Source organism: Rhamphochromis longiceps, linkage group LG11 (genome assembly GCF_057381845.1).
Source record: "Rhamphochromis longiceps isolate RC_006_pf linkage group LG11, R_longiceps_female_GT1.1, whole genome shotgun sequence".
Classification (NCBI taxonomy): Eukaryota; Metazoa; Chordata; class Actinopteri; order Cichliformes; family Cichlidae; genus Rhamphochromis; species Rhamphochromis longiceps.
Genome location: NC_140567.1, coordinates 38,897,242 through 38,923,361, shown reverse-complemented (window position 1 = coordinate 38,923,361; position 26,120 = coordinate 38,897,242). Strand labels below are relative to the sequence as shown.

Below are 26,120 nucleotides of genomic sequence, written 5' to 3'. Positions count from 1 at the left end.
AGGTGGAATAAAATCATTACTTTTGCTCTGTGGGCCCGAGTAGTGTAGTCAGTGTTTCAGGATTGCTGAAGAATCCCACGAGGCAGAGCAGCATCGTCCTGTGTTATGTATCATGGTATTAAACCTGCTTTTTACCAACAGAGGGGGGAAACTCCTTTCAGGTGAGTTACTGTTATTACTTCTGTGCTCACATTTGGAAGTGAAATGTAATGTTTAAAGACAGCAAAGACGATTAAAACCACAACTTGTCTAATAGACACCAGTTTACTGAGCTCGAAGTCTTAAAATGATCAAATAAATAAACCATGAGACTTCAGGCTGATGGTGATGTTTGTGTTTCCATCTTTCTTCACAATAAAAAATGACCTGTGATAAAGTCTTTGAGCGTGTGATCACAAAAACATCAGATACCAGTCTGGAGGATAACTCCAGCCTTCACGATGGTGCATCCCAGTAAACGACTCTATCATCCTGTCACTGTTATGTAACTCGTTGTACAGTAAATTATCCAAAGGAAAACCCGTTAAGTTCAAAAACTGTTGTATGAAAAGACTGTTTTTAACAGGAAGCGATGGAGCTCAGAGCAGCGCAGCTTCCACTGCCGCACGCTGCAACGATCACTCGATGCAGAGACGTGTGGCGTCCCTGTGCTGCAGAGTGGGCAGCGTCGCTGCTGAGCGCTTACCAATAACTCATTTTTACTGAGTGAGGGAGCCTGGGCCTGCTGACTGCTTCTTAGGCATTGCAGCGCCACCTTGAGGCAGGAACACAGCACAGCAGTACCGTCTTTGACCTGAACGCAGAGGTTGAACCTCGCGTGACAGGATCACTGAATATTTCATATGAGCTTTAACATATCAGGTGGATAATGTTTTAAACTTTGTTGTGCTGCGTTTATCTGTTTTAATGTCAGGTTTGGGTTGTTTTCACTGAAATCCTGAAGAGGCACACAGACACGGACACATGTCGGACTTTTATCTAAACACAAACTTTTATTCAGAAACAAACAGTACAAAATACATGCAGCTGTTTCAGAGGAGCTGCTTCAAGGCGCCTGCGAGCTTTGGAAATATTTGGATTTTAAAGGCAGGTTTTAATATTTTCAACAGCAGGGGGCAGCGTTTCTTGAGCTGGCGTTGTTTTAACTTTAGTTTTTGATGTTTCTAAATTTTCTCACAGATTTTGTTTGCCCGGCTGCAGCTGCAAAGGCACTGCACCAACGCCTGGTAGAAATTTGCATCACAGTCCTGCTTCCTTTGGCATCTGTTAAACATAATTCATAAAGGTTTTAGGCATAAAATCATTTTTCAACACATTCTCGTGATGTCTTTTCTTGGAAGCATTTAAAGTATTTAAAAATGAAAATACCTTTAAAAATAGCACCCTGTGACATAAAAAAGATTATTCCATTTCAGTAAAGTAGTTTCAGAGGAGTGAACTAAACTAATCATACATGGGTGGAGGACAAGGCGGCTCCTTGTGTGTGTTTAAGTCTTTACACTTTAACTGCCCAGAACAAAACCCACTGTGGACGAAGCTGCTCTGAGGTCGCTCTGCTGCTGTGTCAGCTCTCAGTGCAGATCGGTGGCCCGGCGCCTCATCTGTGCTTTGACAGACAAACTCTCTCGCATTCTGCCTGCGTCGCAAAGCGGTTTTCGTTGCCTCCGCAGCCGCTGTACCAGAAACGGGAGCAGACGCTGCGTTTGTGGTCGAAGAACCACCTGACCGTGTAATTCACACAGTCGCCAGCATCCTTGCCGAGGAAGCAGATGCCTGCAAGAGGTGACAGGAGCGAGGAGGCAAAATCAGCTCACAGAAAAACAAACTCAATAAAACAGAACAGAAGAATAGAAGAGCCCTTTATTGTCATTGTACATGTGCAAAATTATGGGCGCTCTGCAACGGAGGAAGAAAATATATCAATAGTAAAGGGCTTCAGGAATACATAGCAGACAGATCGGGGTCAGCAACCTTTAACACCCAAAGAGCAGTTTGGACCCAGCTTGTTGTTACCATAGTTCATGGAGGAGCTGCTCACTTACGTTTGTGGATCCAAAGATCCATGCTTGGCCTGCCTGGGGTTGAAAGCCTCGATAAATCCACGGCGCTTCGGCGGGTACGGTTATTTTGAGCGATGAAGAATACTAACATATAATTTTATTTTTGTATTTCAAGATCACGATAATCTTCCAATTGCGAACTACAAGTTAAAAAAGAACCAAGACAATTAAAATACACTTCAGTTACTTGTCATTTTTTTCCAAACCACGTGGAGCCGCAGTATAAGGACTAAAGAGCCGCAGGTTGCGACCCCTGCTCTAGAGGAATGTGAGTGTGTGAGCGTCCTGAGTGATGAGGGTCACTCAGACCATGCCTCAGATTGGTGGGCAGGGGTCGGGGGAGAAGCTGTTAGTGAGTCTGGAGGTGTGGCAGCTGACTGACCTGAGGCGCAGACCAGAGAGCAGTGGGTCAAACAGGTGGGGGGCGGGGTCACCTGTGATGGCCCTGGTTTACTTGAGACAGGAGGATCTGGCGATGGCCTCCAGGTGTGTCAGAGGGCAGCCAGTGATTTTTTGGGGGGTGCTAATGACCCTCAGGCAGCCTTCCTGCTCTCAGTCGTGGCCCCTGAGTACAAACACCTGGCAGTTTATGTATCGAGCTGCAAAGTGCAGCTGTGCTTCTTACTAATAACACTGTAACCTCCTGACACCCAGCACACTCGTTTATGTCCTCTGAAGGGGAATTTATTTTAGTCTGTATCTTTTGACCGGTTTGAGCTACCCCACTAAAAGACTTTCCCTCAGTTCTCGGCTGGTTAAACTGAAGTAGGCTGAATGTTTGTGGCTCATGTTTTGGTCAATGTCTCCCTATTTGATGATTGCAGACTGTAGGTGCGATGTCACTGAGATCATCTGCGTTCCTCAAACTCAGCGTTCTTCCCGTCATCGTAGCGAGGAAGAGAAAGGACAGTGTGACTGAGAGCAGGTGGATGCTCACCTGTGGACACAAAGCTGTCCAGCTGCTTCGTCGGCTCCACGTCCACATCTGTCAGAGACCAAACAGTCAGCAGGGAGTGCGAGCTAAAGCTGCAGAGCTTCAGTGAAGCAGGTTTCATTAGAGCACTTTACAACACCACAGGCTGAGTTACACCCACAGGGGAGAAATAAACAGCAACACAGACGGCCATAAACAGGCCAGTGATCCGAGTGTGTGCTTGTTAATGATGTGGACTCACTGACGACTGAATGTGAACCATTCGTGGTTAAAATCTGTTTGTTTTTAACTAATTAGAAACATGTCTGTAAAGGTTCTCAGTCATCCAGCTCATCGTAGTCTGAGGAGCTTGGAAAGAAAAGCGTCTGGACTTCTTTAAGTTGCTTGAAGACGTTTATGCTTCTTCAGTTCTTAGAGCAACTGGTTTAAGCCCCGGCCTAAGAGGGGACGACGGACCCCCTAATGATCCTGTACCTAATCACACGAGCCGAGGTATGAAAACAGGTGCAGGTCACAATCAGCCAAGGGTTTGGGTGAAACCTAACTCCACCCTATCATGTGATTTCATTCCCGACGCCTTAACACCCAATCACATCCTGGGCCTTCTGACCTCAGGGAATCAGCCTCTTTGCTGATTTGATGAAAGCCCAATTAGGATAACCGCATGTTTTAAGAGCTTTCTTTACACGTGTGGGTTCACCCAACATCTTGGTTGATTGTGACCCCCACCCATTTTCACACCCAGGCAGAGGATCAATAGGAGGTCCACGACCCTCGTAGGGACACTCCCACAGGGCTTAAAAATCTGGGACGCTCCACCAGTCGCTCTGAGAACTGAAGAAGCTTCTCGGGTGAAACGTCTTCAAGAAACTGAAAGTGCAGATGCTTTTCTTTCCAAAATGTTTTTGAATGTTACTGAGCACTAATTAGTGAGTGTGTGTGTGTGTTTATGTGTGTGTGTGAGTGCTCTACCTGTGAGGTCAGCTCCTGAAAACGACCTCTTTCTTTTGCTCAGAGTGTTGATGACGCTCAGGTTTCTTGCCAAGATTCCCGTCTGCTCCTGGAACCAGTTTCTCGGCTGATCGGAAATCTCCAGCTCCCAGTCTGCTGAGCCCTGACTGGACACAGAGCAGCGGCACTCGCTGAGCCATCACAATAGCTTTCTGAATAACACGTTTAATTATTGCTGCTCCGAAACTGCTGTTTACTAACATTTATGTGCTTTATATTTCAAGGCATAGAAATACTACAGAGAAACCCAACAATCAGACGACCTCATATGAACAAGAACTTGGCAACGGTGGGAAGGAAAAACTCCCTTTTAACAGGAAGAAACCTCCAGCAGAACCAGGCTCAGGGAGGGGCGGGGCCATAAAAAACAAACTGGAGTCTATTAGATAGATATGATACAAACCACTGCAGTGCAGTACCTGTAATACCTACAGCATGTTCTAATCGCTCTAATAGGATATTATGGTCGACAGTATCGAACGCTGCACTGAGGTCTAGCAGGACAAGCACAGAGATGAGTCCACTGTCAGAGGCCATAAGAAGATCATTTGTAACCTTCACTAAAGCTGTTTCTGTGCTGTGATGAGCTCTGAAACCTGACTGAAACTCTTCAAATAAACCTCTGCAGATGATCTGTTAGCTGTTTGACAACTACTCTTTCAAGGATGTTTGATATAAAGGAAGGTTGGAGATTGGCCTATAATTAGCTAAGACTGCTGGGTCTAGAGATGCTTTTTGAGTAAAGGTTTAACTACAGCCAGCTTGAAGGCCTGTGGTACATAGCTGATTATTAGAGATAGGTTGATCATATTTAAGATCGAAGAATTAATTAATGGCAGGACTTCTTTGAGCAGTTTTGTAGGAATGGGTCTAAAAGACACGTTGATGGTTTGGAGGAAGAAATTATTGAAGTTAACTCAGAAAGATCAATTAGAGAAAAAGAGTCTAACTTAACATCAATGGTACTAAGAGTAGCTGTAGATAATATTACATCTGTGGGATGATTACTGGTAATTTTTTCTCTAATGATAAAAATGTTATTTGTGAAGAAGTTCATGAAGTCATTACTAGTTAACGTTAAAGGGATGGTTGGCTCAACAGAGCTCTGACTGTTTGTCAGCCTGGCTACAGAGCTGAAGAGAAACCTGGGGTTGTTCTTATTTTCTTCAATTTATTTGTGAAGAAGTTCATGAAGCAATAAAGAGAAACTTATTCCAGTTAATTAGTGCCAAACAGTAAGAGATGACATTGTCTCCAGCTTATGGGTTATCTGCTTTAAGGTGTGTTTGTGTGAGCTACACAGATGTGTTGTTGATGACAAAGCTGTGTGAGTCTGTGTGAGTCTGTGGAAGCTGTGGCTCAGTGTGAGTCTGTGTGAGTCTGTGTGAGTCTGTGTGAGTCAGTGTGAGTCTGTGTGAGTCTGTGGAAGCTGTGGCTCAGTGTGAGTCTGTGTGAGTCTGTGTGAGTCAGTGTGAGTCTGTGTGAGTCAGTGTGAGTCTGTGTGAGTCTGTGTGAGTCTGTGGCTCAGTGTGAGTCTGTGTGAGTCAGTGTGAGTCTGTGTGAGTCTGTGGAAGCTGTGAGTCTGTGTGAGTCTGTGTGAGTCTGTGTGAGTCTGTGTGAGTCAGTGTGAGTCAGTGTGAGTCTGTGTGAGTCAGTGTGAGTCAGTGTGAGTCTGTGTGAGTCTGTGGAAGCTGTGAGTCTGTGTGAGTCTGTGTGAGTCAGTGTGAGTCTGTGGAAAGTGTTACCTGTTCGTGTCCAGAGTGTCGCCTGGCTCTGACAGCTGGCTGCAGGTCAGTTTAAATGGGAGTGGAGGATAAGTGTTGAGTCCCTCTGAAATAAACCCGAACAGCCCGTCAGTGTGTGTCTGGTTACAGACGACAGGGAGATCTGAGCGTGCTCTTACTGTTGAGGGCGGAGAGGAAGACCCTGATGAAGCGCTGGGCGTAGCCCTGCTCGTCGGCCTTCAGCCTGTCGAGTCTGATCAGGTGCTGCTGTATCGGCACGCTGGCCAGCTCCTCCACCTCCATCCGGTTGTAACGATCACCCACCGCCACCACAAACAGCGCCACCCCCTCACACTTGGCCTTCTGGGAGATGTAGCGCAGCTTGGCCTGGTCTCTGTAGGCCGTCTTGGTGCCCACCACAGTCAGGACGGCCCTCTTGCTGCGCGGCTGGCCGGCCTTCAGCAGCACCTCCCTCAGGGTGTAGTCCAGCATCTGTCCCAGCGCCAAAGAGCCGCCCTGCTGCTGCATGTTCTGCATCATGTACGTCTTCATGTCTCCAGCGTTCTGGTAGGTCTGCAGGCCGAACTCCACCTTGGTGCTCTGTTGGACCAGAGCTACTCGGGCCTGGCGGCCGGCTCGGCGGGGCTGTGGACTCACGGCCAGCTGCTCCACCACAGAGCTCAGCAGCTGCCGGGCACCGGCGTATTCATCGGCCTGGATCTCCCTGGAGCTGTCCAGCACCATGACCAGGTCCACATCCGCCTGCTGAGGCAGCACTGGTTCCTGGATGAAGGCGCACTCCTCTGCACGCCTGCAGGGGTCTGCAGAGACAGCAGCAGCCACTGAAAACACCTTTATTCATCCACATACGCTGCTCGTGTATTTAACGTTAACTTCATTGTAAAAAGTGATTTTTCTCATGTATTACCAAAACTGAAACAAAAAAGTCTGATATTGTGTAAGTGTTTTTCATCAAGGGAAGGATTAGACACCTAAAGGCATAAAGTTATGTATCAACCAAAGTCTCTGTCAGTGTACAGAAGTTAAATATTTAACTGTTTTTCTACACGATGAACAAAGAAAGAAATGTGTGAAATCACAGAAAAAGTTCTGGAAGTTTTGTTTTTAACTGCAGTCGTATAAAAACCTTTCATTTGTTATTGCTTAATGACTCAGGGAGGTTTTAATCAGCAGGGAAAGTCGTAAAACTGCAGCAGCTTGTTTGCGGTGAGCAGCAGATCCAACAAGTTAGAATCAAAAATGGCTTCAAGTGCACATTCAGGGCTGTGAGACTCGCAGGGGAGAACACGCATCACGTTTAAGGCCTGGACAAGTTGAATCGTTTTGTTCTCCATCGTGGAAAAATGGCTGAAAATAAAACCAGGCCAGCTTTAAAAACTCTGCACTCAGCTCTGCGGTCTCATCCCTGTGTTTCTGTCTGTGCACTCGGCCTGAAGCTACACTTGCTGCCTCGGAGTGTCGGCCCCCTTCCTTCTGTCACATATCGGTATGATCCCAGTCTGTCTTTGCTTGCGATTGGCCGCATGCTGTGCCCACCAAAATAAAGTCCCACCCCTACCTACTATCACAGTCACCTGCTGCAGAGCCGATAATGGCATCAATAAAAGTAGCCGCACGTCCTGAGAGCAGTGAGATGTGGCGATTTACATTTTTAAGAGGACTGTAAAGTCAAGCTTCCTCATATTCACTTTGATCCCACACAGCTCATCTAACTCGAACTAAAAAGGTGTGCAGTGCAGATGAGGTATGAGCATCAGTCGTTACCGTAACAGACGGCACAGCTCTTGACCCTCCTCAGGTCAGCAGCCGGCTCCTGTGGCCTCCTCAGCACCGTGAAGATGGAGTTTCCTGTGTCGTCAGCCTGAGAGGAGACAGCAGCTACCGTTACCGACCGCTTCGCTCGTTCATGACAAACAGAATTCCTCAACGACTGAGGGAAGACGACAAGCAGCTTAAAGAAAATGATGTTTTATTAAACCTTCCCTCTTCGGTCCATCTGTCTTGTATGTGCTTTATAACTGACAGCCATGAGAGAAGGCTTCAGGCACCGCAGCTGTTTCTTCCTGTTGTACACTAACTTCTGGCTACACACTGTAAACGTAACTGGAGCCGCACAGGGAGACTAAGTGCACAATGAGCTGGAACGACTTTGTGCTTGCAGGCCAAACAGGCTGGGAAAAAGGCCCTCACATCATGTGCTGAGAAGGTCCCAGATGTATTGGCTCAAGTGAGAGCAAAGAGTTTAAAAGGGAGATGATGAAACCGTGGAACCCTCCAGAAGTCATCACACTGTAAGGTCTAAAAAGGAAACGGGGACACCCTGACTGTAGCATCAAGAGCCAAATGTTTTTTAATCCAAGGCAAACACTCCGATAATCTCAGGGCGCCGTTGCTGTAACAGTGCTTACTGATTTATGAAGTCCCATCTTCATCCAAACCAGATATTACGATATCGACTCCACACTCCTGTATGTTCACACTGAGAGGCATGGTAGGTTTTGTGGACAGATAGGGTGGCACGCTCGCTGCATTATTGCATCACTTCCTGCTCCTGGTGCACCACATCAGTGGTGCTTGTTCAGTTGTCTAAAGAGCAGCAACATCAGCAGTAACTGTCTGAGAAGCTGGCTCTCTTCTGCTCACTTTGTCGGTTGTCCAATTATTCCTTTGCCTCCTTTAGCACCTGGTCGCCTGGTTGTAGCTCTGGAGGCCTGGCTCCCCACAGAGCCAGCCAGGCCCTGTGGTGCTTTGCAAAGGTACTGTTGGCCTGGTTGACTGTGTCCAAAGTGGGAAATCAGGCCAGTTTGGTGACTACGAGGAGGAAGTGTAGCCTCAAACAGAAACCTTCAGTACGTTTCCCTGTGTACAGACTCCCTGGACTGCTTCCTGTGTGGTGAGTGTCGGAGAGAGAGGCTGGTCGCGTGTGTGGATTGCCTGAAGAGGAATGAGCACTTTGCCCCTGGATTTCCCTGGAGCCCTGACCCCTCACCTTTTTGTATATACACCCGGTGTGCATCAGAGTCCTGCGTGTGAGTCCTCCACCTCAATCGTAACAGCAGCTCCCATTTCATTTATTAACCTTTTCATCTACGCTAAAAAAAAAGAAAAAAAAAAGAGGCAGCACGGTGGCACGGTGGTTAGCACTGTTGCCGCACAGCAAGAAGGTCCTGAGTTCAATTCCAACATCAGGCCGGGGTCTTTCTGTGTGGAGTTTGCATGTTCTCCCCGTGTTTGCGTGGGTTCCCTCCGGGTACTCCGGCTTCCTCCCACCGTCCAAAGACATGAAGCTTGTGGGGATAGGTTGATTTGACAATCCAAATTGTCACTAGGTGTGAATGTGAATGTGAATGGTTGTTTGTCCCTGTGTGTTGGCCCTGCGACAGACTGGCGACCTGTCCAGGGTGTACCCCGCCTCTCGCCCTATGACAGCTGGGATAGGCTCCAGCGCCCCCCGCGACCCTGAAAAGGAGAAGCGGAAGAGGATGGATGGATGGATGGATCTACGCTAGTCCATGCTGGTATCAACATACTGAGTTATCCTGACCCACTGAGTCACAGCCAGACTCCTCATCGCACAGGCCGAGGAGGAGGAGTGGCAGCACTTCAGCTTATTAACCAACCAAAGACACAGTTTGAATTCATTTAAAAAACTGTTAATAAGCAGTTCTCATTTGTTATAACAAACAAGACATAATATTTGGTTACAGATTATTACTTCAGTACTTCAGACTAAAGAAGAAACTGATAGTTGGGGTGACCCTGAATCCTTGTCGGTTGTATAAAATAATGTCCAGCTTATGAGTTTTCTGATCAAAGCTGTGTGTTTGAGCTACCCCAGGGAGTCACGCACTTCACATTCCAGGCTCTATTCTTTCTACAGAATCCAGAGTCAAGATAAAATGATTAGCAAGACACCAGAACACTTTTCTTAAAGGTAACGCAGTTTGCTACTTGATTGCTCCTGGGAAAAAGTAATTTGCTTCACTACCTGTTACATTAAAAAAAGCTGTCTCACAACCACAGTTTAGTAACATGAACCTCAGGCTGCACCAAAGCAAATCCCTAACGAGGACTCACATCTCTGAGATCTTTCTCTTAGCAGAACACGAAGCAAAGACTGATTCTACTTTAGAAACGTGAGCAGGTAGACAGGGAGGCTGCAGCCCGACTGCTGTTTGTTACCTGTGGAAGGTAAAGTCTGTCTGGGCAGCATCAGCAACATCACGCAGTTGTTTCTGTCGCGGACACACTTTTCCTCTTTTCCATTTGTCTTTTGTACAATAAAGATAAATGTCCATGCATTAGGCTGCATCGCTATTTTCCTCCTCTGACGCGTGAACTGTAACCAGCTGATCGTCGAGAGAGTGCAGCCACACGATTCCCAGGAATCGGAGCGCTGGGAACAGGTTTCCTACAAAAGCTGTTTTTGGTTCCCATCCCCAGATGGTCTCAGTCAGGTTTTAAGTCAGACTAAATGAAAGATGATTTTGTGCATGATGGTGCAGTTTAAAGTGTTCAGGTTAATTCATCAACATCGTTTTTTCCAACAACAGAAAAACTATGAAACATGTTTGAGAATTCATTTGTAATGTATCGTCTAATTTTAGCATGTTCACCATGGACCTGATGGAGGCTAAATCAAACTCACCTCCATCGCCTGATTAATCGCGGGAACGTTCCTCAGGGAGATGATTGCTGGGACGATGTTCAGAGCCCGGTACTCCATAATGGCAGCAAGAATGTCAGTGTTGTCCTGAGACGCTCCATTGGTGAAAAACACGGCCACCTTCCTCACCATGAACCCAGCTCGCACTCGTTTGAAGATGTTCTGACCCACAAAGCGCATGGCGGCGCCCAGCTGGCGTTTCTTGGACGTCTTCTCTAGGGCGATGTTCTTCACAGCTTCTATCAGCGCAGTCTTGCGATGGTAGTCCTGGAAGTGGATCAGGTACTTGGTGTAGGCGCTGTATCCAACCACAGCCACGCGAGCGCCTTGTGGACAGTTGCTCTCAGCGATGCTCAAGTCCTCCAGCAGGTGGAGGAGGGCGGAGCGCTGCCTCTCGAGGGCCGTCGGAGTCACGTCGTCAGACATGTCCAAGCCGAACACCAGCTCGGTGGGGTAGGCCGGACACTGTGACTCACCTGGAGGAGGTAACGTCAGGAAGAGCTGAAGTGAAACGACCGCGGTGTTGGAAACACGCTCAGGCCGATTAACAGATACTCAAAGACGACTAGTTACAAGTTACAAAGGACTTCTGCTACTCAGTAAAATCCACCAAGCAGTTGGAGACAGTTTCAGATAAAAAGGTGCAAATATGTCCCGATGATCTCAGTCAGTCGGCATCTGTGGACAAAGTCTTTGTGCTGTACTCACCATGTTTGTTCTCACTAAGAGGAGACGTACGTACCGTGTGAACAAGCTGTGTGAAGCAGAAACACATTCACTTATCACAGCGCTCGTACTCTGCAGTTTGCTTCCACAAACGTTCGTTTTAGTTTCCATCCTCTACATAAAAACTCATAAACAAACAGCTGATCATTGTTTTGCAAACGTGTTTAAAGCGATGACACTTACCACAGTTGTCCCTGATTTTGTTGATCAGTTCGCATTCCTGAGACGACAGAAAATGTTCTTTGTAACAACATATTTATTTTAAGCAGGTGAAGCGATTTAAAGGTGGACTTACAGACAGGCCTCTGCTCCCAGGAGGACCTTTCGGGCCCTGGATGGAGGAAAAACAGAGATTATTGTAAGTTTATTTGGGAGGATAATCAAATGTGACTTTTATCTGTGGCTTCCACAGGGTGATGACCCGCTTCCTTTACATGGTGCCGGTTTTACGTTGATGTGGTCCCTCCCTGACAACGGAACAGGATGCAGCGTTACTGCTGGAGTCTGCCAGTCATGGATGGATCTTGTGTGATGTCTGTTCCTATGGACAGTGATCCCAGCAATTTGTGATGCTGTGTCATTACCAGCTTTTTGAACTGAAATCGTCCATCAGTAACCAGGACGTGCTCACAGCCATCTGCCTCCAGCTCAGATACCATCCTGCTCTGTCACAGCAACCCTCTGCATGATCTCGCCAAATACATCCATGAAACCTCTATGAGGTCTTTCTCTTTTCATCCTGCCTGGCAGCTCCATCTTTTAATATGTCCTCTGTCTAATTTAATTTAAAAACTAAATGAGCTTTTTCTTATTGAAAGATTTGCTTAGAAGATAACATCATTCAAAGAATTATTAGACGTGCTAATGAGAGTGAAGGTAGGCAGGTGAAGATGCAGTTTAAACGTACTTTGTGTCCTGGATATCCGTCACCTCCAGGCTCACCTGGCTTTCCTGGCATGCCTGAGTTCCCCTGTATGGGTCACACATAAATCACAGAAGAAGCAAAAAGCCAACGTCTCAGTGACGCGACATCAAAGAAACCTTTCTTACCCCACGACCCCGGTTCCCCTTGGATCCTGGATACCCTTTCGGTCCCTTCGCACCGTCGTCGCCCTGAAGACAAAATGCCGTGTCTCAATCACCACAGAGTCCAACATACTTCTAGCTTACTTTGGCTGAACCACATGGTGGCATCAAAGTTTTAGTGTGTGGAAAATGGAAGGACTCACCGGTAAACCAGGGTAACCAGGAAAACCAGCATCTCCCTGTACAGAGAAAGGAAGAAGCAACGATTTCACGATTAAGACTTTCTAAAATGTTCGGCCACATGTGTAAATCTGTTTTACCCACATCATTGTCCAGCTGAACAGCACCAAAGACATCCCCATGCCTATGCAGATGATACTAAGCTGTATTTTTCCACTAAGCCCCCAAATCTCAACAGCCTCCCAGACCTCAATCACTTCACCACTGCCAGTGAAAAATGGACGAACGTTCCTTTTTCTGAATCCTGGTAAAACTGAGGTTCTTCAGGTTCTTATGAAAACTTGGGAGGGAACATTTTGGATTGTGCCAGCACAGAGCTTGGGTGCGGGTCACCAGTGACACAAACCACGGTGTATCCTGAGAGAACCAGAACATCTTCTCCTCCATCAAACGAATAGCTGAAACTAAAACCATGTGGCGTTCTTCTTACTGCTTTTCATTGTTGATGAAAACAGAATTCATTCAGTTTTTGTTGGTTGATGTCAAATTAAGGTTCAGCTCTACCTTTGAACCTTTCGGTCCTTCAGGTCCAAACCCGTCACGACCATCCAGACCCTGAACACAGAGAAAGTCTTGCATGAGATAACTGCATTGAATTACAGATATACACAAGCTCAGCTCATGTTCGGGATCCTACCGGCATTCCTCTGGGTCCTGGTGGTCCCAGAGCACCCTTCACACCTGGTTCTCCTGGTTGGCCCTTAAATAACAACCATGGACATTTCTCCATCAGAATTTACACCCCCATCCAACAAAACCCTGCCAAAATATCTTTCCATTTATAAATAAAGAGTACATTATTTACAGGCTGAATCCAGTTTTATTCACATTTTAAACGTTTAAACTGCTGCTGTGGTTTATGGCCACGATCCTGGGCCATTTGACCCAGCGTTTTGAGTTTTTATACATTTGGATGTTTATGGTTTATGTTTAAGTTCATCAGGTTATCTAAGTTCATTTCTGTTATACTGAGGTTGCTGTTGTTTATTACAGTCCCCTGGTGTCTTCACCCCGTGTGTTTAAGTCTCCCTCAGCCTTCACGTGTTTCATGTCTGCGTGTCATTATGTTTCCTGTTTTATTTTGAAGAGGTCTGGTGTCCCATGTTCATTGTGTTTAGTTTCACTTCCCCTGTGCCGTCATTGTGTTTCCGCTTCATCACCTCCTGTGTGTATTTAGTGTGTGTTTCCACTCATTCCTCGTCCAATCGTCTGCTTTGTTTCCATGCCTCTAGGTTTATGGATTCATGTCAGGTCTTCAGGTTTCTAGGTCCTTGTTCTAGTGTTTTTATATTTAGCTCACCCAGTTTAGGTTATTGTTAGTTTCTCCTTTGCCTTTTGTTTTTGTGCTGTTTACTAGTGATGTGACGTTCTGTATCGAGGCTTCGAAGCTTGTGTCGAGTAATGGAGGGGGCGTTTCCGCGATGCGCGTATCGAGGCTTGCTTCATTTATGGGAGGAGCTGAAAATGATGACGTCCGCAGCCTCGCTGCCCGGCTGTACCACGTGACTGGTTCATGAAGTGGTTCGAACTTTGCCGCGAGCTATGACAGCGATATAAACCCCTCAGACTTCATTCAAAATGTGGGTGTTTGATGGAGAGTTGTGGTTAGTGAGAGTTTGGAGACAGTTTGGAGGTTTATGAGCGTGAGGAGAGAAAGTCAGGAGAGAATGGAGCCAGCTAAGAAGAGGAGGATGTCCTCCCTGATGGTGCAATACAATTTATGTTGAGCTGTCTTGACTTTTGTACAAGGTGAAGTGTTTGCTATGTGCCAGGGAGCTGGGATATAACAACAACATCCATGCTTAGGCACTACAGAGCTTTGCATGAGAATAAGAGGAACACCGATTGTGGAGCAAGACCAGGTGAGCCATCAAATGCAATGATAATATAGCATGCAGTAATGTTACTAAATGATATAACAATATTATACAGCTGTAATAAGTTACGTGTGTGATATTTATATTTGTGCTTTGTCTTTATTGTCTTTCCTCAGGAGAACAATCTCAAATAGATGAAGACCTGGTCAGCATGGTGATTGAGGACTCCCAGCCATTTAGCATTGTGGAGGACAAAGGATTCAAAAGATTTGTTAAATCATTAAATCCTAGCTATGTTCTCCCCACTAAAAAGGTCATAAAAGCAGTGAAAATTTAGTTTTTACAGAATAAAATGTGAACAGGCAGGACTGAGGCTCAAAGCCTCAGTGTGTAGCTGTCCATACCTCAACGTTACAAAAGCACAACTACTGTCCACACCCCAACCACACCTCACCTCACAGTAAATGATCATTTCCATTTCAAGCATTTCCAAATAATCATTTTCCATACTGCCACTATAAATATACACAGTATACTGCATCACTACAATATACATGTTTTACACACTCCTTTTGTTGTTGACATTTACAGGCTGTGTGCAAAATGCCACACTCTTCAAATTCATGCCAGCTATTATTTTTACGTCCAGTAGGTGTCCTGCTAGAGCAAATGAAGCTTCAAGAAGCTTTGCGCTGGGGTGAACCAATTGGATGAAAAGCTTCAGTGCTTCATGGGGCTTCATCTGCCCATCACTACTGTTTACCAGCCTACAATAAACAGCTCGCTTTCAGCTAATATTAAGTCTGTTTCCACTATTATCTACTCACATTCACACAGTTTGCTTCAACCAGACTGTGACACAAAATCTCATTGGGGCCATTAAAGCTTGTAGTTGGATAGGGGTTGGGTTTTGACTTCTACCCGCTGGCTACATGGGTATTCTGGTTAAAAGCTTTCCTGAATGCAAAGAAAGGAAGCGATGTCACCCACCTTCTGCCCATTAGGGCCAGGACGTCCAGGTAGCCCTGGTTCTCCAACAGATCCATGTTCACCCTGTGGAGGAGCAGAGCTGCCACTGTTCACTCTATTCACATCATGCAAACACTGAACACTCTTTATGTTGCAGCCACTGGAAATACTTCTAAAGTCTTTAAATGTCTAAATGTTTAAATGACCTTTAAAGCAATAATAATAATAAAAAAAGCAATGTTGGTATTTTTCCTCATGCAAAACTCCCTTTAATCAGACACATGCTTCATTAGAAAAACACAATCAGTACATCATAATTGAACTCGTTGGTCAGTGCATGCATACAGCCTAGTTGATGAACGCACCTGATTTCCTGGAAAACCAGGTGTTCCTTTGGGTCCAGGTTCCCCATTGTCCCCAGCAGGGCCCTGCAGGGTCATCACAGTTTGATAACTGGTGATTATTTACACCTCTGCTCTTCCAATCAATGATGACTGATGGATAGTCTGCATAGCTGTACACTAGTAGTCATCTGTAGTGTACGCTGATAATAATATATATGTCACTACACTTTATTTGTATTGCTTCTAAAACAAAGAAGTGTTGAAAAATAATAATAAAATTAGGAAATTAAAAGAACAAGAAAAAACAAGGGCGCTAGGATGTCAATCCTGGAAAACATTCCATCAAACAATAATTACAGAGCTATGACAAACACAGCAAATCAGTGCAATCTGATCAGACAGCGTGTGGTTGTCTGCATGCGCCTGCCAGAATCCTTTCTACGGCCAAACTTCATGACGTCATGCATGAAGTACATCCTAGTACAGATGCCGGGAGTCTATGTATATATAACAGGATACTGGAGTCAATTCTCTATCATCTCACACGTCGATTTAATCAGTTTCTGTTTGATGGTTATTCAGCTGTGTGACAACCCGAAGGATGCGGCCTCCGAAGGATGCGGCCTCCGAAGGATGCGGCCTCCGAAGGATGCGGCCTCCGAAGGATGCGGCCTAGGTTTTGGGACACAGCTTATGGAAAGACCAGATGTTTTTCAGTCACCAGGGCCTGAGGCTAAGTAATTCACCTGGAATAATTTTGTGTGTCCCTGACCAAATGGCGTGGAACACCTGCCTTAAGAATTTGGTTGGTGTCATTTAAGCACTGTGTGCCAGGAAGAGGGAGGAGCCAACGCAGGACTCAAAACTCAAAAGAATTAACTAAGGCAGGCAAAACACCAAATACAAAAAAACGTAACTCAGACGTGAAACTAGACAACTGAGAAAGTGAGGAACAAGCAACTAAGAGCAAGGAAAAGGGGGGACACTCGCAGCAATATGGGACGATGCAACAATGGGCAAAGGCAAACGGTGGAAACACACGGGGAATGGGGGAGAGATCAAACATAATGAGGTGGGAGGAAGGAAAACAGATGAATGAAACCCAGAGACAGAACTTATACGAGAGACGTGACAGACTAACCAGGGAGGGAACAAACTAAACCAACAGGAAGTACAAATGATTACACTTGGAAGAACGAGGAAACTAAACAATAGCAAAGAGAACATAAGAAACAGAAACACTGTGTTAGCGTGACAGCAGGACGGCGTCATTCACACATCGTCACAGCCGCTCTCGTCTTAAAGAGCGCAGGATTTCATATGTTGCTTTGAGAAAACAGTCATGGTGTGGATCAGTGCAGTCATGTTTTGGGGAAGTACGATCTGACGTTGGTCACATTTCAGATCAACAGTGAGCTTATTTGTGTCTGTGTGATACCTCCTAATGCTTTAGCTCATCACATGAACGTACGGCGGCCTGAATGTGCAGACGGAGAATATCACTTTCTGTCGACGTGAACACTGCCCATGAGACTGTTATACAACATGTGTTCACAAATATACTCCACTAAATGAGAAACAGCTTTTCTTAAGTTGCTAACTTATACCAAGCAGAGCTGCAACTGCATCCTATCTGGCTTTGTGGTTTGACAGAGAAAAAAGAAATTCATGAATAGTTCCACTGAATTTCTCTGGAAGTCTGTCCATGGGCCAAATCCAGCACAAATCTGCCAAATCCAGCTGAGCGAAAGCCAAAGTGTAACCGGAGTGATGCAAAAACACAGACTAAACTGGTACCTCTCGAGTCCTGTGGGGATTTCTGCCTATTCAACTAAAACAAAACTTCTAAGGAATAATGTGTACAGTTACTGTCAATGATCCTTCAGGAATTTAATGCTAAATTCAACCAGATGCAGCCTGCGGGAGAACATTTACAGCTTACTGCCTCAGCTGTAAACTCTGTTAGCCTGGCTCTGAATCACGGCTCTTGAACAGTTGAGACTTCAATATTTGAAACAGCTTATTAGTTCCAACATATCGAGGGGTCTTACAACGCAGTGGAGATCCCTTTACAGGCCCAGCGACTTGAACATGATGCGTAGTGATTACATACAGTTGTGGTCAGATGTTCATCACGGGCATGAATTTCAGGTCATTTTGGATTTTTAATGATTTCTTTAAACCTTTTCCAGTGTGCAACGATCGTAGAGAGTGTGCATTAGAGCAGGGCGATATGACCAAAAATATTTATCACCATATGCATTTGAAAATTTGCAATAACGATATAACTGACGATATAATCGACACGAGACAAATTGAGATGAGAGATGAGATGAGATAGCCTTTATGTGTCAGTTGCAGGTCTTTTGCCCACAACCGAGATGACAGACCTTGCCGACCGTACCTACAATACACAAACCTCTCCTATCATTTCAATCCCAGCAGGCAGCCTTGTGGGGGTTTGAACAGCCGGTTCCGCTTTCTTTATTCTTTGATAAGTCAGGGCCAAGCCAGCTCCGATCAGCCAGAACCCTGTTATCATGGTTCCGAATAGGTAGATATCTTCAGCACTCAGGCTCACCCAAGCCCAGACTTCTCGTTGAGGAAGGGGTGTCAGTTGCATTTAGGGACCAGTTGATCAAATCCATAATTCCTTTTTGTTCCCTCTCTGTTCCAGGGAAAAGGAATACAGAAAAAAAAGAGACTAGACAAGGACATAAGCAGGGAAGATAAGGGAGAGGAGAAAAAGTGCGTCCGCCTCCTCTGAGAGCCAAAGAAGAACTCCTCAACTTTATTAGTGCAAAAAAACAAAACAAAAAAACCCCATCAATGTATTTTCACTTAAACAAGCAGCTGTTTTTTATCTGCATTAAAGCTATATAAACATTTAACAGTGCAAACTGACAGTTTAACCAAAAGGCGTTTCCAGTGGAAACTGGCCGACACATCCTCAGCATAACCATGTGTAATATCCACAACACTTAAAAAGAGGTTACACACACGCAATACGGTAACATTATGTTGAAGCACAGCACGTATCACTCCGCGAGGCTCCGCCTACGATAGCCGTAACGCTCCGACAATCCATCGAGCGGTGCGGCTTCGTAGCTCAGCAAAGTCGTACTGAAACATTTGACAGATTTTCGAGCGCCGTGCACATAAAATCGTTTCGAGGTCAGTAAACACAACCAGAGTTCATACATAAGGCACACGGGATTATAAGGGGCTCTGTCGACTTTCAGACAAATCAAAGGATGATTTTAAGTGCGCCGTATTTTCCAAACAACGCGGTAATAACGACGGCCCGCTAGCATGCGCTACCAAAAATAGTGCTTTGTTGTGTATCTGACGGACCAAAGCTAAACCAGTTCCACACCAGTGAAGCTGCAGCATTTTTACAAACCAGTTCTGGTTCATCGTTTCATTCAACGATCCACTTTCGCTCTTCTCATTCTGCGTCGCCGCCATGTGCGTATGTAAACAAAGGCACTGTGCATGTGCGTTTTACCCATATTCTATCGCCATGTTTCATTTTCTTATCGTTGCCCAACATTACACCGGTGTTACCGTGGATGGTATGATATGGCCCAGCACTAGCGTGCACCAAATGGATTTTCTCTAATCCACACTGTCACGGACCCGGCTCTGGAGGACTCGGGGGTCCGTGACCAGTTTTGACTGTTGTTATTGTTGTTAGTATTATTAGTATTTGGTGATGTGTGCTTTCTCCACAATGCTGTGTTAGTCTGTGTCCCACTCGTATGTATAGGCAGGGTGTGGGTGTATACGTGTGTATGTCTGCGGGTGTGGCTGGAGGATGGAGCACAGCCACCTGTAGGCCTGATAGGTGTGGCCCTGCGAAGGACTGGCCACACCTGAAGTTCCTGCCACACCTGTTGGTGATCAGGGCTCGTCGGGGGAGCTACTTAGGAGAGTGTTGGAGCTCCCACCGGCGCGGGATCATTGAGTTATCGTACCAAGTTAGTGTGTCAGCATATGTCTGTGTTGTTCGTATATGCCCGCCGAGGGTTAGTGTTGACGGCTGCCTCTATGGTTTCCCTGCAGGAGGAAGAGTGGTCCAGAAAGGCAGCACGCACGGGGTGTGCGGAAACACAACAGCGGGGAGCACGAGCACGAGCACAGACGTCGGAGGGAAGCACGCACACGGGGTTCAAGGGAGCAACGGGGAGTTATTGTGTTTACAGTTTTTCACTGTGAATAAAGAGCACTGTTTGCATCGCAGAGTCTGCGTTTTGGGTCCTCCTTTCCCCACATCCCCACGGTCTGCCAGCCAGACCGTGACACACACAGGCTCAAATATAAATAAACATACTAATTTTTGGCTAAATGTCTCAAAGTTCTTCACAGACGCTCTTGGTAGCTGTCGATAAGCTTCTGGCATAATTCTGGCTGCATGTTTGATCACTCTTTTTATCAGAACTGAGGACTTGACCAGAGGGTGTTCCCACTCTGAATGACCGTCAGCGTTCCCACAACATTCATAGTAAGAGCAGCGATGTGAGAGGAAGGCTGAGTGCGGGGAGGAGGGGTTAAACTACAGCAGAGGCAGTCGCGTCTTTTCTGAGTTAAATATGTTCGGTCTCACAATTAAGGTCAACCTGCCGTGCGTCCAATCACAAAGCAGACCGTCACGACAGAACCCCACTCTCACCTGTGGCCCAGCAGCACCTGGGATACCGGGAGGGCCTCGATTTCCTTTCTCACCAGGTGACCCCTGCAAACAGAGTCAGACGTCTGTGTACAGTCACAGATATACGGTATAATCCTGATGCTGCTTCATATCGTCTTCTACCTTCTCACCACTGGGACCTCTTCTTCCATTACGACCCTGCACAAGAAATAAATGTCACCATCATCATGCTGAAGTCTTTCTGCAGCACAGAGCAGCACCTTCCTACCCGAGTCTCTGTGTGAGGATCACTGCTCTTCATGAAAACAGCTTCTCTTAGAGAGAAACAGAAGAACGATTTTTCTGAGAAATCTCACCGGGTTTCCATCTAGTCCACTGTCACCCCCGTACCCGTCTGGACCAGGATCACCCTGTGGATTAAAAAACATTCTGATAACTGCATCCAGCCATCTGTCCTTCTGCCCGTCCATCCACAGAATTATATACTTTGGTCAAAATATTATAATTATATATTGTGACCATTTGGCCTGGCTTTCCTCAGACCGTACACCAGAGAAGGTCAGGGCTGCATGGTTTCAGTCACTGGTTGGTAATTTCAACATTTTGGTCGTTGCCATCCTGAGTGAGCTACTCAGGACCAGCTCATATAGTCTTCACTCATTTGTGATGTACATCAGGTGGGCTTATTGATTTAAAAGTAAAATTAATCACATTTTATTCAGAAACACTTTAAATTAGCAACTGGAACCATAAATCCACCAAAGAGTGTTCAGCGCTCCTTTTATCATAGACTTCTATCCAATCAGACCAGAGGACTCGCCCCCTGCCGACCAGGTTAGGATGCTTCTGTATTGGCTTCACATTCATGTTCAATCACTGGCCACATATCTGATCAGCCAATCACGTGGCACCAAATGAATGCATATAGGTCTATATGTGGCTGGTTGTTGGTACAGGATGGGTTGGTCTGACTATTCTGCTGATCTGTCGGGACTTTGCACACAATTATTTACAGAGGAAGCTCTGAAAAGACAACATGCAGCGTTAACAGCAGATCTCTGAGAGAAACGACCTCACTGATGTCAGAGGTCAGAGGAAACGTCTCTAAATCCACAACACATTAAACTTGAAGCAGATGTGTACTGCAGCAGAAGACCACACCACGCACTCCTGTCAGCTAAGAACAGAACTGACTGTCTGATCCAATGGCATCCTCTCTTCTGAAAAGAAAGTGACAGGGTGTCACATGCTCGCCCCGCGTCCTCCAGCTCCCTTCCACAGTCCGAAGGCATGCTCGTTAGGTTAACTTGTGATTCTGAAGGTGTGAGTATGAGTGTGAATGACTGTGTGTCTCTCTGGGACAGACTGGAAACCTATCCTCGGTGAACAACAGGCTCTGCATCCCCTGAAACCCAACAAATACTTTAGTATCAAAAACGCACAGTTCCTCTGATGCCCAGAAGAGGCAGCAGTGAGTCAGTCTCCATAGACACTCGTGTTGGCTGTAGATCAGGAGGTAGATCAGGTCATCTACTAACTGGAGGTTTGGGCAACATACTAACCCGAGCTGCTCCCTGATGCATCGTCAGAGGGTGAATGTTAGAGAGTGAAAAAGTGCTTGTGTGAATGAGGCATGTTGTACGAAGTGCTCTGAGCATTCAAGTGCTAATTTAGAGGCAGTCCATATTAAAAACGTTTACAGCCTGATAAGAAAATCAGCTTTAGTCTCTGTAGATAATTTACGGTAAACTAGTGGCATCATGGCGGCTAACGTTCAGCTTTTACATAAAGATGTGGACGTGTCTTACTGGTCTCCCTGGGCTGCCGGGGTCTCCTTTGGGTCCTGGTCTGTTGTTGTCGACACCCGGGGTGCCCTGTCAGACAAAAACAGTGTTCGGTTCTTGAAGTGGAGCTTCCAGCTGTTTCCCAGCTGCGATCAGCTGTCGGGTTTTCCGACAGAAGAAAGAGCCGATATTACAGTTTTAACTAGGGCTGTGCGATATGACCACAATCTCATATCCCGATATCTGACGTTTATCGTCCGATAACGATATAAATCACAAAAATGTAACATTTTCTGTAAAGTCTGTGAATCTCGGGCAGCTCGACTTGTGTGAAGTGTTTCCAGCTGTGCGTCGAGTGTTTTAACCGATGCATGAAACGACACGTTTTAGACATAAGCTGTAACGGCGCCGTTTTCTTTGTGAGTATTTATTACACGGCGTGCTGCGGGGAAAAGCCTGTTCTAACGTTGGAGTCTAAGCTTTATTTTTTAGCACCTGGCGTCTCTTTTTTGCTTCTCATCCATAAATAATCTGCATCTTTCACGCGATTCAGTTTATTTTGAAAGGTCTCAACAGGATCTTGAGCTTTATTGTGAAAGGTTTATGTGGAACATAAACAAGCGGATACGCGATGCTGTTACCGTCGTTGTTGCTAACGACAACGCATAAAAACAGGCGCTTGTGCGTCCGTAGTGTGGTTATATTACATATAAGAGTAAGACAGAACTTTAAGAAATGAATATAGCCACTGCAGTGATCAAAACCATGAAAAAATGTTGCCGTAAACACTTTATTTTGCGACACCACGAAACAAACGATAGCGTAAAATGAAAGAACGTTTTTATATCGTCATCGATATATATGGTTATATCGAACAGCCCTAGTTTTAACTGACATTAGTGACATTTAAATGTTTAAACACACAAAAACATCCTGAGAAAACATCGACATGCAGAGTTCTGTGATGGGTTTTTATGGCAGCACGACGTTTGTGGATTATTGTTGTAAATAAAGTGTTTTATGAGTGAATGTAGTGTGTGATCACACCAGGCTGGAAAAGCTCTCGATAAATCCCAGCTTATTTGTATTTGTTAGACAGATCAGACGGGCACAGACAAACTACACGATCAAATATCTTCACCATAATCTTTGTATCATAAAAATATGTGCAGAAACTAAAGAGTCATTATTTCAGGACATTGTTCATATTCAGGCTGTTGAAACAGGTTTTCTTTGTAAAAACAAAAAACCTGAAATATGAAAGGTTTATTTTGCTTTAGCAGTCTGATCGACCTGAACTTGACCTGCCTCCTCCTCTTCCTCGTCCCCCTCCTGCTCCCACATATTAAATAATTAGGAAAAAAAGTCCATGTGACTGCCGACCTTTCTGAAATGAAAGCACCGAAACTCACCGGGTCTCCTCTCAGTCCCTTCTGTCCTTTCAGCCCCTTCTCGCCTCCTGTCCCCGGGATGCCCTAAAGATGATATTTCAGCCTGTCAATCAACCTACCCAGAGGTCAGAGGTCAACAGCTCACAGCTTCTGTTATGATATTTTGATACCACGGTTAGCATTTACAGAAGATTGTTTTATACAGGAAAACTGTTACTCAATAAGGCCTATATACTAGTTGTTTTTCTCTTTCTCTGTGACCCAAGAATTAATGTGTAAGACTCACAGGCTGGTACCCCAAGGTCGAAAACACCACAGAGACGAGACCACTTCCTTACTCCCATCCTCCCTTCCTTATCTCTTAGAAAAAGGCTCGTTAAAGGCCAGGTGGTTTGTTTCAGAATTCACTAATGAAAGAACTCTGTATTCTGTGTATTTTGCTGGGATGATCATAAATTGTAGCTGAACTGATAAACTACACACAGGATACTTCTTTGCTCACAAGGCAGGAAGACGTTTCCTTATTTGGTCTGTACTGGTTTGAACTGGGAAAGCTGACACACGAACCTTTTTTTTCATCTATATAAACTGCTGTGTATCAAATAAACCTTTGAGTCGATTGGGAAGGCAACCTAAAGCAGTCTCTGTTTTCTTGTTCTCCCAAGCTGCTCCCGAGCTCGTACTAACACGCTGAATGGCATACCTGAGTGTTACTTTAAATAATTAGGAATCTTAGAAGGAAAGGACAGAACTCTGCTTATCGCTCACGCCACGGAGGAAACCCGGGACGGCAATTTCCTTCAATTTTGGTGTCAGAAGTGGGATTCCTGACAGAAGGTAAATATGCGTCTTTCATATTTATATAAAGACCTATTATACCTCTCTCAGTGATCGATCCAAAAAAAAACGGGATATGCTGACGAAGTTTCACTTAGTGATCCAGAGAGATACACTGACTGACTTCCTCAGTCCCCGAATAAAGTAAATTAACCCTTGTGTGGTGTTGGTGGACACAGGAAGTTGCCTGTTGTCTTGAATATTTTAATTTTGTTTAAGTTGCTCACTCAGAAAGAGTGACACAGGAAGTTGCCTGTTGTCTTAAATACTTCTCGTTAAGTGAGAAGTTGCTCACCAAAGAGTGACACAGGAAGTTGCCTGTTGTCTTAAATACTTCTCGTTAAGTGAGAAGTTGCTCACCAAAGAGTGACACAGGGAGAAGTTGAACGGGTCTCACAGACCCGATTACCATACAAGGGTTAAAAGCAGTAAATTAAAAGCAGAAAGACACAGGAAGTTGCCTGTTGTTTTACGAGAAGTTGCTCGTTAAGCGAGAAGTTGCTCGCTATGTGAGAGTTGCTCACACAAACAAAAAATTGCTAGCAATAAATTTAAAGTGACCTCAGCTGTGCCGCAGCGAAAATACTAACCTAAATCCTCCTAGCGTGTAAACCCCTCTGGAAATCACTGAACATGAGTCAGAATTATTCAAAGACCACAGACAGGTCCGATAAAAAATCTAAAGTACCTGTAAAACCAAAAATTAATAAAATACAAAATAAAGTCTCAAATAACGGCTCAGTGCGCCTCCCATTTCCGGTTACGTGTAACCCACGTCCACGAATCGGCGAAGACTTCCATGATTACGTATCCAGAACATGCGGAAGTGCTTATGTGACTGACTTTGTTTACAACTTACGGACTGTGAGTTCAATGCATTCTAATTTATTTCTGGAGCCTTATCCCGAACGATTATCGCCAGAAACCAGGTCAGTAGAAATGTTGAATATCATTTGTGATAAGAAAAGTAGTCTGCTTAAAAAGTCCTGTAGAAAATATGATAGAATGCCGCGACGTGATGCATCAAATGTTACCGCTATGGACAAAAGGAGGGTAAATAATGACAAAGTCGCCGATTTCTTTAAGAATCTAAAGAAATTCCTGCTAACAATGTCCAGAGACAAAATTGACTTAAATGCAGTAACTATGTGTAAACAGAAGCCTGATGAATCTATCCTAGTATTCATAAAACGCTTTATGCACTGTTGGACAAGCTAGAGGTGCAAATTTAGCTCAGTTTTCCAGCAGCCGCAGACACCCAGAGCAAAAATGAATTTGTGTATTTAATTTAACACAAAGTGTGAAATGTTTGCTGACACTGATAACAGCTTATGTTTTCTCTGCCCTATGTACCGACATGATGGAGAAGGAACATCCTCTGTGTCAGCTGGACCCTCAGCAGAGAATGAACTCAACATCCTTTTTGTCCGGTACTCTATGTCACACACTGTGCCAAAAAAACGTGTACAGACGCCACTAACAGGTAATCCCATGACTGGGAGCCACACTTTTGTTTCTCTCACACTTTTCAACAACATGATAACTGCTCACACAAGTGAAGGTCAAACAGTGATTTTGTCACATAACTCAGACATAGGTTATGATATAACTACACCATGTCGTCACATAGATCTAACCTACCCTATCGACTGTACTATTTCTGCACTTATGTTGCCAGCTGAATACCAGAATATGACATTGTGGTCAAAAAGTGAGAATGATATAGGATTTATTGACTGTACACTTTATCACGTACACCTATTAAAACACAACAAGCCAGTATATGTCAAGCAGCATCCCATTTCCACGGAAAAAGCCGCAGCCCTAGATGTCATGATAGGAGATTTATTGACTACAGGAGTAATAAAGCCCACACTCCTGTCAATCCTGTGCCAAAGCCTAACAAACCTGGCGTATGG

At 45.2% G+C, this 26,120-nt stretch overlaps 1 protein-coding gene across 1 annotated transcript in view; it reads right to left on the bottom strand.

Annotated features, from left to right (window-relative positions):
* Nucleotides 1-974: 974 nt before the first annotated feature.
* LOC146660021 (collagen alpha-6(VI) chain-like) overlaps nt 975-26,120 on the bottom strand; it is a 48,497-nt gene continuing 23,351 nt past the window's right edge. The window contains exons 18-39 of the mRNA XM_085424029.1: nt 23,386-23,448; nt 21,998-22,063; nt 20,546-20,599; nt 20,352-20,387; nt 20,211-20,273; nt 15,560-15,622; nt 15,216-15,278; nt 13,046-13,108; nt 12,913-12,963; nt 12,372-12,407; nt 12,193-12,255; nt 12,050-12,112; nt 11,438-11,473; nt 11,326-11,362; nt 11,159-11,170; nt 10,399-10,892; nt 7,515-7,611; nt 5,909-6,550; nt 5,751-5,835; nt 3,967-4,112; nt 2,998-3,045; nt 975-1,773 (exon numbers count right to left, since the gene is read on the bottom strand). Coding sequence (XP_085280155.1) covers nt 1,598-1,773; nt 2,998-3,045; nt 3,967-4,112; nt 5,751-5,835; nt 5,909-6,550; nt 7,515-7,611; nt 10,399-10,892; nt 11,159-11,170; nt 11,326-11,362; nt 11,438-11,473; nt 12,050-12,112; nt 12,193-12,255; nt 12,372-12,407; nt 12,913-12,963; nt 13,046-13,108; nt 15,216-15,278; nt 15,560-15,622; nt 20,211-20,273; nt 20,352-20,387; nt 20,546-20,599; nt 21,998-22,063; nt 23,386-23,448 — 2,457 coding nt within the window. The 3' untranslated portion in view covers nt 975-1,597. The remainder of the gene's footprint in view (nt 1,774-2,997; nt 3,046-3,966; nt 4,113-5,750; nt 5,836-5,908; nt 6,551-7,514; nt 7,612-10,398; nt 10,893-11,158; nt 11,171-11,325; nt 11,363-11,437; nt 11,474-12,049; nt 12,113-12,192; nt 12,256-12,371; nt 12,408-12,912; nt 12,964-13,045; nt 13,109-15,215; nt 15,279-15,559; nt 15,623-20,210; nt 20,274-20,351; nt 20,388-20,545; nt 20,600-21,997; nt 22,064-23,385; nt 23,449-26,120) is intronic.